The 14251-nt window shown below is 47.0% G+C and overlaps 2 protein-coding genes across 8 annotated transcripts in view; one reads left to right on the top strand and one right to left on the bottom strand.

Annotated features, from left to right (window-relative positions):
* RBM10 (RNA binding motif protein 10) overlaps positions 1 to 11282 on the bottom strand; it is a 35592-nt gene extending 24310 nt beyond the window's left edge. For 2 of the 7 annotated variants that reach the window (XM_056107337.1, XM_056107336.1), the window contains exons 1-2: positions 10752 to 11282; positions 8819 to 8960 (exon numbers count right to left, since the gene is read on the bottom strand). In XM_056107337.1, the coding sequence (XP_055963312.1) occupies positions 8819 to 8960; positions 10752 to 10824 (215 nt within the window). In that variant the 5' untranslated portion in view covers positions 10825 to 11282. The remainder of the gene's footprint in view (positions 1 to 8818; positions 8961 to 10751) is intronic. The other 5 variants (XM_056107334.1, XM_056107335.1, XM_056107339.1 and 2 more) reach the window with 3 other exon arrangements.
* Positions 11283 to 11530: 248 nt separating this feature from the next.
* NDUFB11 (NADH:ubiquinone oxidoreductase subunit B11) lies at positions 11531 to 13890 on the top strand. Its single transcript, XM_056107342.1, has 3 exons — positions 11531 to 11780; positions 13382 to 13512; positions 13680 to 13890. The coding sequence occupies exons 1-3, from the start codon at positions 11574 to 11576 to the stop codon at positions 13804 to 13806; spliced, it is 465 nt and encodes a 154-aa protein (XP_055963317.1). The 5' UTR covers positions 11531 to 11573; the 3' UTR covers positions 13807 to 13890.
* Positions 13891 to 14251: the final 361 nt, after the last annotated feature.

Raw genomic sequence — 14251 nt, 5'->3', positions numbered from 1 at the left:
ATCAAGCTGCTTAACAGCTATGATCCAAGAGACTCAGAAACAAATCTCGAAACCCAGTGGCTTTTGGCAGAAATGTGTCCGCACCAAGCAGTAGGTTACTGTCGCCGGGCCACCCCAGGGGGAAAAGGGGGCTGTCCCTCTGCCTGCTCCCCTTGGCAGCTCAGTGGCCGCCATCCTCCAGAGGTCATTGGACAGCCAGGTTTGGGCCCACAGTGACAAGACACGCAAGCCCTCACGGGATGAGTGTGGAGCCAGCCCTTTCCCTCCCACCCCAACAAGACCCCAAGTCACCGCCAACGAATGACCTCTCTGGCTCCAGATCAAGCTGCTTAACGGCCATGATCCAAGAGACTCAGGAACAAATCTTGGAACCCAGTTGGTTTTGGCAGAAATCCCTCCAGATTTAATTGCTAAAATTTCGGAATTTCAAAATCACGTGGTCACTACTGCAGCCATGCGACATCATGTTATTTATAACCAGCAATAGAAAACAAATTGTCTACTGTTGCCTTTTCAGCAGATCTCAGTGTTGGGGTAAAATCCCAGATAATAATGGTGGGTCAGGTGTCAAAATATTGAATGTAATCAAAGTAGAAAGAGAATAATGTGGAAATCATCTGCTCCACAGGTAAGGGGAGGGTGTGGGATGGGGGTTTACTGGGGCTTTTGGGGGTAGAGAATGGGCACTGGTGAAGGTATGGGTGTTTCATTGTATGACCAAGACTTAAACCCGAAAGCTTTGTAACTGCTCTCACGGTGATTCAATAAATAGAAATTGATCACGGTCCTCCCATTGTTCATCGATTTGCTCGAGTGGGCCCAGTAATGTCTCCATCATGAGACTTGTTGTTACTGTGTTTGGCATATCGAATACATCACGGGTAGCTTGCCAGGCTCTCCGAGAGGGGCAGAGGATTCGAACTCAAGTCATCCATGTTGGCCGCATGTAAGGCAAACACCCTACTGCTGTGCTATCACTCCAACCCAAATTATAAAAAATGAAAAAAAAAGTAAGGTGGAGTTTATATGTCCAATTCAATCAGCTAATCAGTGGCTGAATAAATAGCAGTACTTCTATATAAAAAATTCTTTCAACTACACTGTATGCTTAAAATTTCATTATAACATGCTGGGATATAATACGATGGTAGAGAATTTGTGTTCCATGTGTGAAGCACTAGGTTTCAAATCTGGCACTGCACAAATTATTAAGAAATGGGTAAATAACATACAACTTAAAAGTTATTAACTGGAGAGAATGATTTTCCAATAAAAATGTTCCCATGGCGTGGTTAGATCACTGGTGTCATATAGTTCCCAAGCCTAGCCAGGAGCAACCCTCGAGAGCACTGAGCTGTTAGTATCCCCCTAACGACACTGGGTATGACCACAAAGCCCCCCAGAAAAATCACCAACAAGTGTTCTAGGTAAAAGAGATAGATCAATGTGTTGAGCACATGCTTTGCACGTAGAGGGACAGGTTTGCTCCCCAACACTGCATGCATGGTCCCCTGAGTACTGAGTTAGGAGTAGTCCCCAAGCAATGCTGGGTATGGTCCCCCACTCCTCAAAAGTTTCCAGCCATTTTGGCTTTCATTTTTTTATAATTATTTGCTTATTCACTCAACAAATAGGAATGTAATACTTGCTGTATGTCAGGCACTAGTACAGATGACTTTTTTCTATTTTTAATCAAAATGAGTTCCCGGACATTGTGAATTTAGCTTAGACCACAGCTATGTGTGTCCTTATGATAAATGCCCAGAACAAAAGTGGCTTCGATCAGTATTTTTGTTTATTTGGAGGTGGGGCTCTTCAGTGGTACTCAAGGTCCCAGGGACTATTCCCAACAATACTCTGCCCAGAAAGTCTTGCTGGTACCCCAGGATGAGAGTTCATGTGAGCTGGCATCAAACTTGGGGCCTTGGGTACATCAGGCCTTTGAATTATCTCCTTAGGATTTTTGCTTGTTTGTCTGGGGGCGATACCCAGCAGCACTCAGCATCTACTCCCAGCTCTGTGCTTGGAGGTTATTTCTGGGTTGCAGGGGGAACCCTGCAGTGCTGAGAATCAAACCCAGGGCATCACATGTACTGAGCCATATCCCCAGTCCCACTCCCTACTATTTTTATTTTTTTGGTTTGGGGGCCACATCTGGCAGTGCTCATGACCATATAGGGTGTCAGGGACTGAAGCCAGGTCCAACTATTAAGGTTTCTGATATGAATAATAATTTTTCATGTTTGCTTTCTATACAGTACCACTCAATATTCAATTCCAGTCACCAGAATGAAAGAACTGTGCACATTTAAAATAAGCTTCCAGATGAAATCCTGAACTTTGACACTTTCAAAGATGAAATAATGAATGCTGACACTCAACATCTAAATTAAATAAATTGGGGCATTTAATTACTGCTATATAAAATTAGGAAGAGAAGAACTTTGGATAGTAAAGAATACTTTTCTTTCTCTTTGGGTCATGCCCGGCAATGTTCAGGGTTTACTCCTGGCTCTGTACTAAGGAATGACTCGTGATGGAACTCGGGGTACCTTATGGGACGCTGGGGAGCGAACTGTTACAGTCATGTGCGAAGCAAACACCATACCTGCTTTACTATTACTCCTGCCCCTACTATTACTCATTCCATGACCACAAAAGCATTCTAACCTTGCACAGGCAGACACCTATTCATAAGACTTCTAGTAATCAGAACTGAATTCGTATCTGGGGACCACCACAAAAAAAGGAGTATTTTTCTGGAAAGAATAAAATATCAAAATTGGGTGGCTGTAGACATAGTACATCAGGCAAAGTTCTTGCCTTATACCAAGCTAACATGGGTTTGATCCCCAGCACCTTATATGGTCCCCCAAAGCTGCCAGGAGTTATCCCATAGATCACTCAGGAGTAAGCCCTGAGAACTACTGGGTGTGGCCCCCAAACCAAAATAATAAGTAATTGGTAGAAGCACACAAAGTGACAATCAAAAAACCTTTATGTTTGTTTGCTTTGGGGCTACACCCAGTGGTGCTAAGGAACTACTCCCAGCTAAATATTCACTGGTAGTGCTCAAGGGACCACACAGTGCTTGGGAATAGAATCTAGGGCTACACCATACAAGGCAAGTGTTCTACCACTATGCAACATCCCCCAGGTCCCCCAAACCTTTTTTTGTGCCATACCCAGTGGTGCTCAGGGGGTAACTACTGGTTATGTGCTCAGGGATCAGTCCTGAAAGTAGGGAATCATATGCAGAGTTAGAGACTGAACTAGAGCCAGCCCTATAGGCAAGTATCTTAACTTCTGTAATATCTATCCCCAAAATACCCCCCGAAAAAGGGGCTGGAACAACAGTACAGTGGGATACGTGCTTGCCTTACAGGTGGCCAATTGGGTTCAATCTCTGACATCCCTCAAGCACCATCACGAGGGATCCCTGAGTGCTGAGCCAGGAATAATCCCTGAGAATTGCCAGGTATGACTGCCACTCCCCAAAAACTAACCCACAAAAGACAAGTTTCACCAAATTTTCAAAGGACAGATTTTTTTGGTGGGGGTTGGGTACACAGAGCTGACAACTCTTGTCTCTCTGCTCCTGGAAATATTGGGGGAACATATGTGTTACTGGGGATCAAACCCAGTTCAGCCACAAGTAAGTGCCTTAGCCCTTGTACTCTCTTTCCATCCCTCAAAGGACAGATAATTTTTACACAAGTTTCTTTAATAAAGAGAGAAATAGCAAAAGCTACCCAATTTACGGATTCATGCCATGAGACTATGTTGATTCAATACTGGATGTGTATTAGAAAAACAAGTTATCATCAGGCTACTTCTTAGAAGAACAAAGGTGCAAATGTTATAAATAACACAATCTCAAATCAAATGCAAGTGTTTCAAAACACAATAGTGCTTCTGCCAAAGAATAAACAATGAAAGCTGAAGTGAAAAATAACTACCAACCAGCTGGCCTCTACTCTTAAAAATATGCCAAAGCAGAGGGCTAGAGAGATTGCAGCAGGTCGGGGTGCTTATCTTACAAAGTGGAAACCTGGGTTGGATCCCTGGCACCCCATAGGGTCCCCTGAGACCACCAGGAATGATCCCTAAGCACAGAGCCAGGAATAAGCCCTGATCACAACCAAATGTAGTCCCCAAACCAACACAAACAAACAAAACATGTTTAAGTGAGTTGGAGAGACAGCACAGGGTTATGGTCTCATGACCCCATTTTGATTCCTGGCTTGCATGCACCCTAGCCCACCCCAGCATTGCCAAGGGTGGATCTGGTGGGTCCTAGCACCACACACTCCCAAACAACATTGTCAAGCCTGTGTACTTAGGAATCTGGCCCAGTTCTCTTCCAGTGTCCCCAAAATGACAAAAGCATAAAACACAGACTGGATAATTATTTCAGATTAAAGGAAATGAAAAATACAAAATAGCTCAAGTACTCTTGGATTGAATCCCAAATTAGGGGAAAAAGACATTACAGAGCTAACTAATATCTAAATATGGGCTTTCTTTAATATAAAAAGTATTATATCAACACAAAGGTCCTGCTATTGCTAATGTACTATGGTTATGGAAGAGAAAATACTGTTCATACAACACACATGCTGTGTAGCCCTTCAAGGATCGAAACTATTGCTAATTCAGACCAGACACATAGTACAGCATGTAAAGTGCTGTCTCACATGCAGCTGAACCCAGGGTTCAATTCCAGCACTGCATATGGTCCCCCAGTAATGCCAGAAGCACAGAGCCAGGAGTTAGCCCTAAGTACAGCCCAACGTTGCCCAAAACACAAAACCAAAACCAACAAACCCATCAGTAATCAAATGATTCAGGAAAAAAGTTCTATAAAGACCGTGGAGAGAGCCGGAGAGATAATATAGTGGCCAGGGTGCTTGGCTTTCCACAGCCACCCCCAAGTTCTATCCCGAGCACCCCATATGGTCCCCTGAGTCCCACCAGGAGGACCCCTAAACATAAAATGAAAATAAATCAATAAATTTGAAAATACAAAGAAGACGTTGGGGATAAGAGAAATAGTACAGCAGAGAAAGCGCTTGCCTTGCATACAGCTGACCTGGGTTTGATCCCTCACATCCCATATGATCCCCCAAACCCACCAGGTATGAGCCAAGGGCAGAGCAAGGAGTGAAGAGCAAGGAGTGAGCCCTGAGCACCACCAGGTGTGGTACAAAAACCAAAATAAAAAAAGAAGGGGGTTGGGGGGCAGGGAGATAGCTCAAAATGCTGGAGTGCAAGGTCCATGCTCAATCCCTGGACCTGTATAGCCCACCCCAAGCACCACCAGGAGTGAGCCCCAAGCCTACAGTAGCTCCTAAGCACTGCCGGGTTAGGCCCTAGCTTCCTTTTCTCTGAAAAGAAGGGTAGGGAAGGAAATGAGGTAGACAGGTAGATATGTAAAATACAGCAAAATGTTTATCATTAGTTGGTTGAGTACTGAATATAAGGGAGTTTAATGTACATGCACCTTTTGTATAAATACGAAACTAAAACTAGATATAAACATATAAATATCATGATCAAAGAGTGTATATCTCAAGAGTGCCAAATATTCCATTTAATGTAATTTAGGAAATATATTATAAAATTGGGGGGGAAAGCATGTGACATTCAATACACATTTCTGATCTTAGCAACTAAGATTAGAACGTTCACCATTTTTCTTTGTTTGTTTTGTACCATACAAAACATCCCTGGCCGTTCTCAAGGCTTCCTCCTGGCTCTGCACTTAGGAATCATTCCTGGTAAGCTTTGGGGGAATCATATAGTGTGTGGGGGAATCAAACCCAAGTCAACCACGTGCAAGGCAAGTGCCCTACCAGGTAAGAACCCTACCACTCTCTACCCACTATACTTGCAACCAGGGTCCATCTTGGAATTTTGTTACAATCTGTTAAAATCTTAATTTGTATACCCAGTATCATTGTTAGTTTAGTATGGTACTAAAAGCCCTAGACAACACTCTAGGTGAGGAAAAAAAGAAGCCAAAGGAGAGATTTTCTTACAACATGACTATTTAGAAAGATTGTAGTCAACATAAATGTTATAAATCACAAAAGATAATGAAAATCAATAGGTTTCCTCAACCTCAGCAAATACCAGCTTGAAAAATACAAAAGAAAAAAGATGTCTATGAAAACTACTTACATAAGCAGGAATTACTTTAGAAAAAAATCAAGCTAATAATAAACACAATAAGGTGTTTATGGACAAAAATGAGTAAATAGGAGCCAAAGAGAAAATGTAGTAGGCAGGGTGCTTGCCTTGCACACAGATGGCCTGGGTTTGATCCCTGGCACCCCCTAGAGTCCTCCAAGCTCTGCCAGGAGTGATCCCTGAGCTCAGAGCCAGGGATAAGCCCTGAGCACTGCCAGGTGTGCCTCCCTCCCCAAAAGAATGAGTAAATAGACCAGTGAAACAAATCAGATCACTCAAGAGAGATCCATGTACAGGACAGAACTTGAAATGAGATGTAGTGCAAATCAATATAGAAAGAATGGATAATTTAGGAGGTAGTACTGGGAAAACTGCCCACTACATGGAGGAAAATAAAACCAGAACTTATACCACATCCAAAACTGTATCTAGAAGGATGAAAGAACCAATGATATCTATAGAGTGAAATGAATCTTCTTAATCCAAAGGTAGGAAACGATTATGAAGATTTTGACAAGAGGTAATAAATTTTAATATACACCAAAATTAAGAACAGGTATCCTTGGGGTGATCATCAGGTAAACAGCAGTACACAAACCCCATGGTATCCCTGGGACCAATTAGAAGAAAAACACTAATATACACATAGCAATATTTTAAAAATGCAGCACTAGGCAATAGGAAGGGCCGGAGCAATAGCATAGCAGGCAGGGCATTTGCCTTGCACATGGTCGACCCGGGTCAATTCCTCCGCCCTTCTAGGAGAGCCCAGCAAGCTACGGAGAGTATTCTTCCCTCATGGCAAAGCCTGGCAAGCTACCCGTGACGTATTCAATATGCCAAAAACAGTAACATGTCTCACAATGGAGACGTTACTGGTGCCCGCTCAAGCAAATCGATGAACAACGGGAGGACAGTGCTACAGTGCTACAGGCAATACGAAATTTGGGACACAGACTGAAGACAGCAACATTGCCACTTGTATAAATTGACAACACAGACATGTAAAGCAATGCTACATCTACTCAACCATGATAAAACAGCTGTCTAAGGGAACTGGGAATAAAAACAAAAACAACCACTATGTCACCAGAAAGGCCACAAAAGTAAGAGAGGAACCTACCTTTAACCAGTAGGTTTTCTTCTTTATTGAGTAATAAAGTCCAAAGCAAGTACTGTTACTCAAACTACCACTGAGCTCTTCCAGTGAATACCATCCACAACGGAATGCTTTTCAAAAGACATTTTTAAAGGTTAGGAGTAACACTAGACTTGGACTTCTCAATCTTTCTCCACTGGTGACCCTTATTTTGCCCAAGAAATGTTACACAGGCAATGGCTGCAGGAAGGACATAGGATTCATTACAATGTTTCTTTTGAATGTTTAACCACCTCAGTTTCTCATCCTTCATTTACTTTGTAACTCTTTTTCACTTCCAGAGCTCCTTTCACACTAGCTGACCTCATAGTCTTCTGATAATATGAACCCCATTTACATAATTTTCAATCGTGACCCCCCCTCCTAGAATATTCCTGGGGCTCACAAGGGGGTCATAACTCCCCTAATTTCCCTTTAAGAAATGCTACACTTGACAGTGACCACTTCCTGAGTTCGGGCTTACTTTTCAGAAAGCAATCTAATTCCACATTAAAAAAAAAAGGGTGGCAGTGAGGGGCTGGAGTGATAGCACAGCAGGCAGGGCATTTGCCTTGCACGCCGCCAACCCAAGTTCGATTCCCAGCATCCTATATGGTCTCCCGAGTACTGCCAGGAATAATTCCTGAGTGCATGAGCCAGGAGTAACCCCTGTGCATCGCCGGACATGACCCAAAGCAAAAAAAAAATTAAAAAAGGATGGCAGTGAAAGCAATCCTTTGTAAGAAATTTACAGATTCTTCACGGAGGCTTTTCTGGGAGTCAGGACAGTTTCCCTCTGCATTCTTAAAATGTCAGGATAGATAATCTGCTCTAGAATCAACCCAAACGATCCATAAGGATGGTGAGGTTTTAGCCCTATATTTTACCAGGTGTTCCAACTGCATTTAAAAATAACTGCAGCTAAGTGTCCCAGTCTAAGACGACTTGCACGCCAACTCCAGCACATCCTAGTCCTAGTGTCTCCCTCTACCTAACCTGGCTTGCCTCAAATTTGTCCTTGAAAATTTCTACCCCTAAGAGCCCAAGCGATAGCCCAAACTTGTCCACATGTACCCACTGCTGCCACCCACCTCTGTCCCTTCTCCTGCAGCAGTTGTCAGTATTTTGGTGAATGACACCATATACAAAACTGGGTCACCCAAACTGAGAACCTGGGCATTAATTGGGGATCCTCCCTTTCCACCTGAAGATATCAAATATGACACTGTTCTGCCATCACCCATAAACACTGCGGTTTCGTTTGTGAGACCCCAAGTAAGAATGCTGCAACCTTCCAGCTCATCCACCACCCTCTCTTCAGAGGTTAGCATGACTTCTGACTCACTCCAGGGGGTCTGGAATCTGCTGTGCCACTTGCTCTGTCCATAAGCCTCCTCAAGTCCCTTTCTGGCTGTTTCCCTCAGAGCCCAGAGAGGCAAACCTTGGTGTGCTTGGTGGAGGGGGGGGGGGGAGGCACAGATAACTCACCGTCTTTCATACTCCATGTCCTGGTAGGGCCTGCGGGGGCTGCTGGGGCCCCTTCTCAGCCGCTGGCTCCGTTTCACTTCCCAGCCACCCCCGCTGCTGCCACCATGATCTGCCAGTCTGGGTGATGCCTCCTGCGGGAACTCTGGGGAAAGCGGAAGGAAGAAACGGGTCAGGGTGGTAGGAACAGAGAGGGCTTCCTTGAGAAATCCTCAGTATCAAAGCTCTCTGTTGCTCTGCTTAATCTATGGAGTCTCCCAACTCCTGATGTTCCCGTGGGTGGGAACAGGAAAGCAGCGCCCCACCCCTCGCCTGTTTCTTCCTTTCCCCACACTTGTGAGATTGGAAGTCCCTAGAAATTGCAGAGGCTGTCAGCTGACAGAGAGGACATTGCAGGAAGAAATTAGAGGGGTACCACCATCTTTTCTGTCACCTCATGGTGGTAAACAGGATCAAGCCTGGAGCTGGAGGCCTGGAGGTGAGGAGGTATGCTCAGTGAGAGGGAGGGGATGAGGGAGGCTGACTAGTCAGAAACTGAGGTATCCAACCAGAGTCCCAAGCACCATCTACCAGTCTACCAGGTTCTTCCTCCCCCCCTCCCCCCAACCATTTCAGTCCCCAACAAGAGAGATCAGGAACAGCTTGTTTGGAATTGGGAACAGCGGCAAGGGGCTAACCTGGCAACTGGATAGTTGCCGCCTCCCTGGGCTTCTGGCCAACACAACACAGCTTTGGCCCTCAAAGCAACTGGCTCAGCACTGAGCCCTGTCTCATTCGTAGTCAGCTCCCTTGGTGGCTCATTCCCCAGGGATCCTGGTCCAAGTTTTTCAGTGGCAAAGGGGCCCCTTTCAGAGGTTGTTCCAAAGGGCTGCGCTTTTCTGCTAGGATGCAAAGGCGGTCATTTCCCTCTCGGGGATGCCATGAGAAAAAAGGAAGTCCTGAGAGCCAAGTAAGACAGTCAGGGGTCACAAGAATCTGCAGGCCCGCCCTCCAAACAGGAATCGTGCAAAGCTGTGGCAGTAACACTAAGTAGCCACCACACCTCTTCTTCATGCATGCGTCCCCCCACTCCACAACACACACACATTTTCTCTTCCTCCTCGAGTGACAGGAAACCAGAGTTACCTGCTCCAGGACTGAAGGGCCTCACACCCCGGGCCCTTGTGGATGAATGCCAGGTACAAACCCTCAGAGGATCTGGGAATCCAGCACAGAGCGAGTGATCCAAGTGTCAGATCTGAACCCAAGAGACCCGAACACAAATCCCTGCACGGACCCACCCCCCACCAACGCTAGATGCAGGGATATGACAAACACACACCGACGCTTTTGCTGAATGCATGGCAATGGCTGGACTGCCCAATCATCCGGGCGAGGGAAAGCCCCCCCAAAAGAAGCGTCAGCCAGGGCTCCCCGCATTCCACGCATTCTCTTCCTCCCGCAGCAGGCGCTTTCGGTCTAGTGACAAGACGACTTACTGGGCGGGGGGGACCCCCCCCACACACAGCACGGGGATAAGGACTATGTTAGAGACACAGGATTGAGCGCAGCTATATAGACGTCCTCCGTCCTCCCGCAACTGCGGGATATTGTCCCCGCAAAGTCAGACCGAGTCGACAGCCCCTTACTGATGAAAAAGTCAAGATCCCCCACCCGCGCCACCACGCACACACCTCGCCACAAAGTTCGACGCAGTCGCCCACCAGGAACCCACTCCTCGCCGGTCGTCCCTGCCCCCAACCCGCGTGCACTCTGCGCACGCGCCTCTGTGCTCGCAAAAGGCGAAAAAGAGGGGACACCCCCCGCCGCAGTGGGCTCAGACGGTGCACACAGCACCCCCCTCCCGGGTTCCACGCGCCCCATCTCGGGGCCAGAGGTTGCAGTCGGTCCTTGCGCCGCCTCCAAGCACCCCACCCTCCCACCCCTGGCCCCTTACCTCCGCCCCCATGACCAGCGTCGGCGCTGCTCACCTTCTCGGCCCGGGCTGTCAAGGGAGGGCTCCCGGACATCACCTCCGCCCGCTGCCGCCTCCTGCTACTCCCTCAGCTCAGCGGAGCTGATCCGCGCCACCACACAAAACCCAGACCGGCAGCGGGGTGGGGGAGGGGAGAGGCGCCCAGTGCGCGTGCCTCCTCCTGGGAAATGCACTGTCGCCTACTCCCAGCCGACCGCAGTCACCAGCACAAAATGGCGACGAAGAGAAGAGAGCCGGCGATCCGACCACCATCCACCTACTAAGGGAGCGCGCTCTGGTCGGCCCCGTCTATTGGTCGCTGTCTAGCGTTGGCTTGCCTTGGCCAGCTCTGATTGGCAAAACAGATGCCGCCTCCCAGCTCCCGGCCTCAACGCCCCGAAGTCGAGAAAAGGTGCAGCTATTGGCCAATCGGGCCGAGGCCCGCGATTTAGAAGCAGAGCAAGCTTGGGAAATGAAAGACTAACAAAAGCTCCACCCCTTTCTTCCCAGAACCCGGACTTGTAGCCACCCAAATGTCACGCATTTCTCTTCATCCAGGCAACAAACAGACCAAAACACAGACTCCATATCCTGGAAACGTTTGATGCAGGAGAGTGTCACAGAGGGACGGGGTGCATGGTTGCAAAGACTCCGGTGTCCGGTTGCAAAGGAAAACAAAGTCTAGACCTGGGACGTTTTTAGTGCGGCGGGGGCGGAGCGACCTTGTGCTCGCTCGAGCCTACTGCAGTTGCGCAAAGTCGTACTTCCGTCCCCGCCTCCCAAGATCCTACAGGACAGTCTGTCATGGCGGCCGGGCTGTTAGGTTTGTGCGCTCGCCGCCTTTTGGCTGCAGCGGCGACGCGAGGATTCCCGGCTGCCCGAGTTCGTTGGGAATCCGGCTCCTCACGGGCTGTGATTGCCCCGGCTGCTGTGGCGGGAAGGCGGGCGCCAGAACCAACTATACGCCGGCAGGAGGATCCGGATCCCGAGGACGAAAACCTCTATGAGAAGGTGAGAGGGAGGGGTAACGGCCGGCGGACGGTGCGCCGTAGAGGACGTTCTTAAGCGGCTGGAAATTGCGCACCGGGCGTTATCCTCGAAGTCTTGGGCATTTTGCCTCTCTGAATTCTTTTTATCTCTTTCCCCGATACCCAGGATTTAGGGTCACAGTGAGATTGCCTTGCTTTGCAGATAGATGTCAAACCCAAAGTAGGTCGTCCCCAAAGCGTGCGAAAAGCACTAAGGTGTAACAGCGGTAGTACTAAAGATTAGGTGTGAACACGTACACCAGCTCATCAACTCCTTGAAACAACTCAATTTCGAGGTAGATACTGTCAGTGTGTTTATATTTACAGACAATGAAATTTGAAGCATTGAGATAGTAAACATGAGATGTCCGAGTTCCCATAACTGAATGTCTGGTGGAACCGGTATTAGGTCAACCCAGGTCAACTGCTGTGTTGATAATACCGACTCTGAAATCAGAGTGTGTGAGTTGGAAAACAGGCTCTTAGAGTTACTCACCTGTGTGACCTTGAGTAAGTTGTTTAAACCCTTCAGGCTTCATTTTATAAAATGAGGAAAAATAGGAGGACACCGGCTTCATGCGTCCAAATGCTCAGAACAGGATCTTATCCTTAGTACTCAGCATTGAAAGTGTGAAAGTGCCCATCCTGATCACCATATTCCACCTCACTGGGCTATTTTAGGAAGTTTGTGTATGTGAAAATTTCTCCCATATAATAAATGCTCTATCAATCCTAACCTGTGATGGAGGGGCTTGGTTATATAAGATGTGGATTCATTCCTTCGATAAATATATATGGAGGGCCTGCTCTATGCCAGGTGCAGCCTTGGGTCCCAGGATTTCAGCAGTGTGGAAATCACATAAAGACCTTGCTCTCTTGGAGCTTCGATGATGTACAAGACATAGAACATAAACACATAAAGTGTTAGAAAATATTATGGCACATTTCATTGATAATAAAGTGAAACAGGATGGGGTGGAAAGTTAGTACAGTGAGTAAGGCAGTTTCCTTGCATGGGACTGTCCCTCGTTCAGTTACTGGCACTGCATATGGTCCCTTGCGCAGAGTTAGAACTCAACCCTGAGAACAACCAGGTGTGGCCCAAATACCTCCCCCATGCCTTAAATAAATATATGAATGGGGGAATTCTAATTTGGTAAATTAATAGTGCTATAAAGATGAGTTGAGAATGTTAAGTGACCAGAGAGTGACTTGGAAGTTGGAGGATACTATATTATGTTGGCCTATTGGAAATTGCTAATAGTCCACTGTTTTTACCTTTAATGTGGCTATTTTTGATAGTTCAGCTTAATAGATGAGGTAGCTAAAAAATGCCGCCTATAGGAATTGATGAAATCAGAACCTTGAATGCCAAGATAGATCCTGCCGTGGCTTAATCTGGGAAAAGAACTTTTGGGGCAAAGAAAACAGCAAGTACGCGGCCTTGTGGTAGGAAGGAGCTTAAAAGAGATATTTAAGGGGGCAGTGGGGAAGAGGTTCCTGGTGGAATTGGAGCCCAGCTTGAGATGGAGTTAGCCCAAGACTGTGGAGTGGCAGGAAACTGTTATTGAACTCTTCTCACAGAACCCAGACACCCATGGCTACGACAAGGACCCAGTTGTGGACGTCTGGAACATGCGGGTAGTCTTCTTCTTTGGCTTCTCCATCGTTTTGGTCTTTGGCACCACATTTCTGGCTTATCTGCCTGACTACAGGTACACAGATTGTCCCAAGAGAGGGATGGGCTGAGGGCTGAGGCAAGGATGGAAGTGGGAAAAGACTTCTCCTGTCACTGTATCACTGGGGCAAGGGGAGCTAAGATGGGAATTGGAGTCCATTGGGGCTCTCTTTTACCTGCCATCACCCTGTTTGTTACCTCCAGGATGCAGGAGTGGGCCCGCCGGGAAGCTGAGAGGCTTGTAAAATACCGAGAAGCCAATGGCCTCCCAGTCATGGAATCCAACTACTTCGACCCCAGCAAGATCCAGTTGCCAGAGATTGAAGACTGACTTCTTGCCAAGTGGGGCTCAAGAAGCAATAACTTCACCCTGTCTTCCGTTCAGAGTATCTAATTAAAAAGACTGAAGGTTTAACTGACTGGTGTTGATTTTTGTTGAGAGGGGTTACACAGCTCTTTGGGGGGTCTGGTTATGTACTGTTACGTAACAGTCATTCTAAAAATTAGTAACTGAACTATGCTTTGCGTAGAGGAGGCCTGGGTTTGATTCCTGGCACTGCATGGCTTCCCAAGAACCACTAGGAATGACCCCTAAACACCACTGGGAGCAACCCCAGCACACCATAAGGGTGTATCCTCCCCCAAAAAATTCAGTAACTGAAAATTAACAATTTAGGACTGAGAAGATAGCTCGAGTGGTGGATCATGTGCCTGGCATGTTTGATGCTCACTCCTAAGCCACAAAAGATAAATGTATTAGAGGGATATTTTAGTTG

Source organism: Sorex fumeus, unplaced genomic scaffold (assembly GCF_029834395.1).
Source record: "Sorex fumeus unplaced genomic scaffold, SorFum_2.1 ptg000162l, whole genome shotgun sequence".
NCBI classification, from domain to species: domain Eukaryota; kingdom Metazoa; phylum Chordata; class Mammalia; order Eulipotyphla; family Soricidae; genus Sorex; species Sorex fumeus.
This window is presented reverse-complemented; position numbering and strand designations above follow the sequence as displayed.

Excerpts from the sequence above, each read along its gene's own strand:
- NDUFB11 (XM_056107342.1), top strand. The coding sequence starts at position 11,574 with ATGGCGGCCGGGCTGTTAGGTTTGTGCGCTCGCCGCCTTTTGGCTGCA. Across the intron at positions 11,781-13,381 it reads ACGAAAACCTCTATGAGAAG|AACCCAGACACCCATGGCTA; the intron begins GTGAGAGGGAGG and ends CTCTTCTCACAG. Across the intron at positions 13,513-13,679 it reads GCTTATCTGCCTGACTACAG|GATGCAGGAGTGGGCCCGCC; the intron begins GTACACAGATTG and ends TGTTACCTCCAG.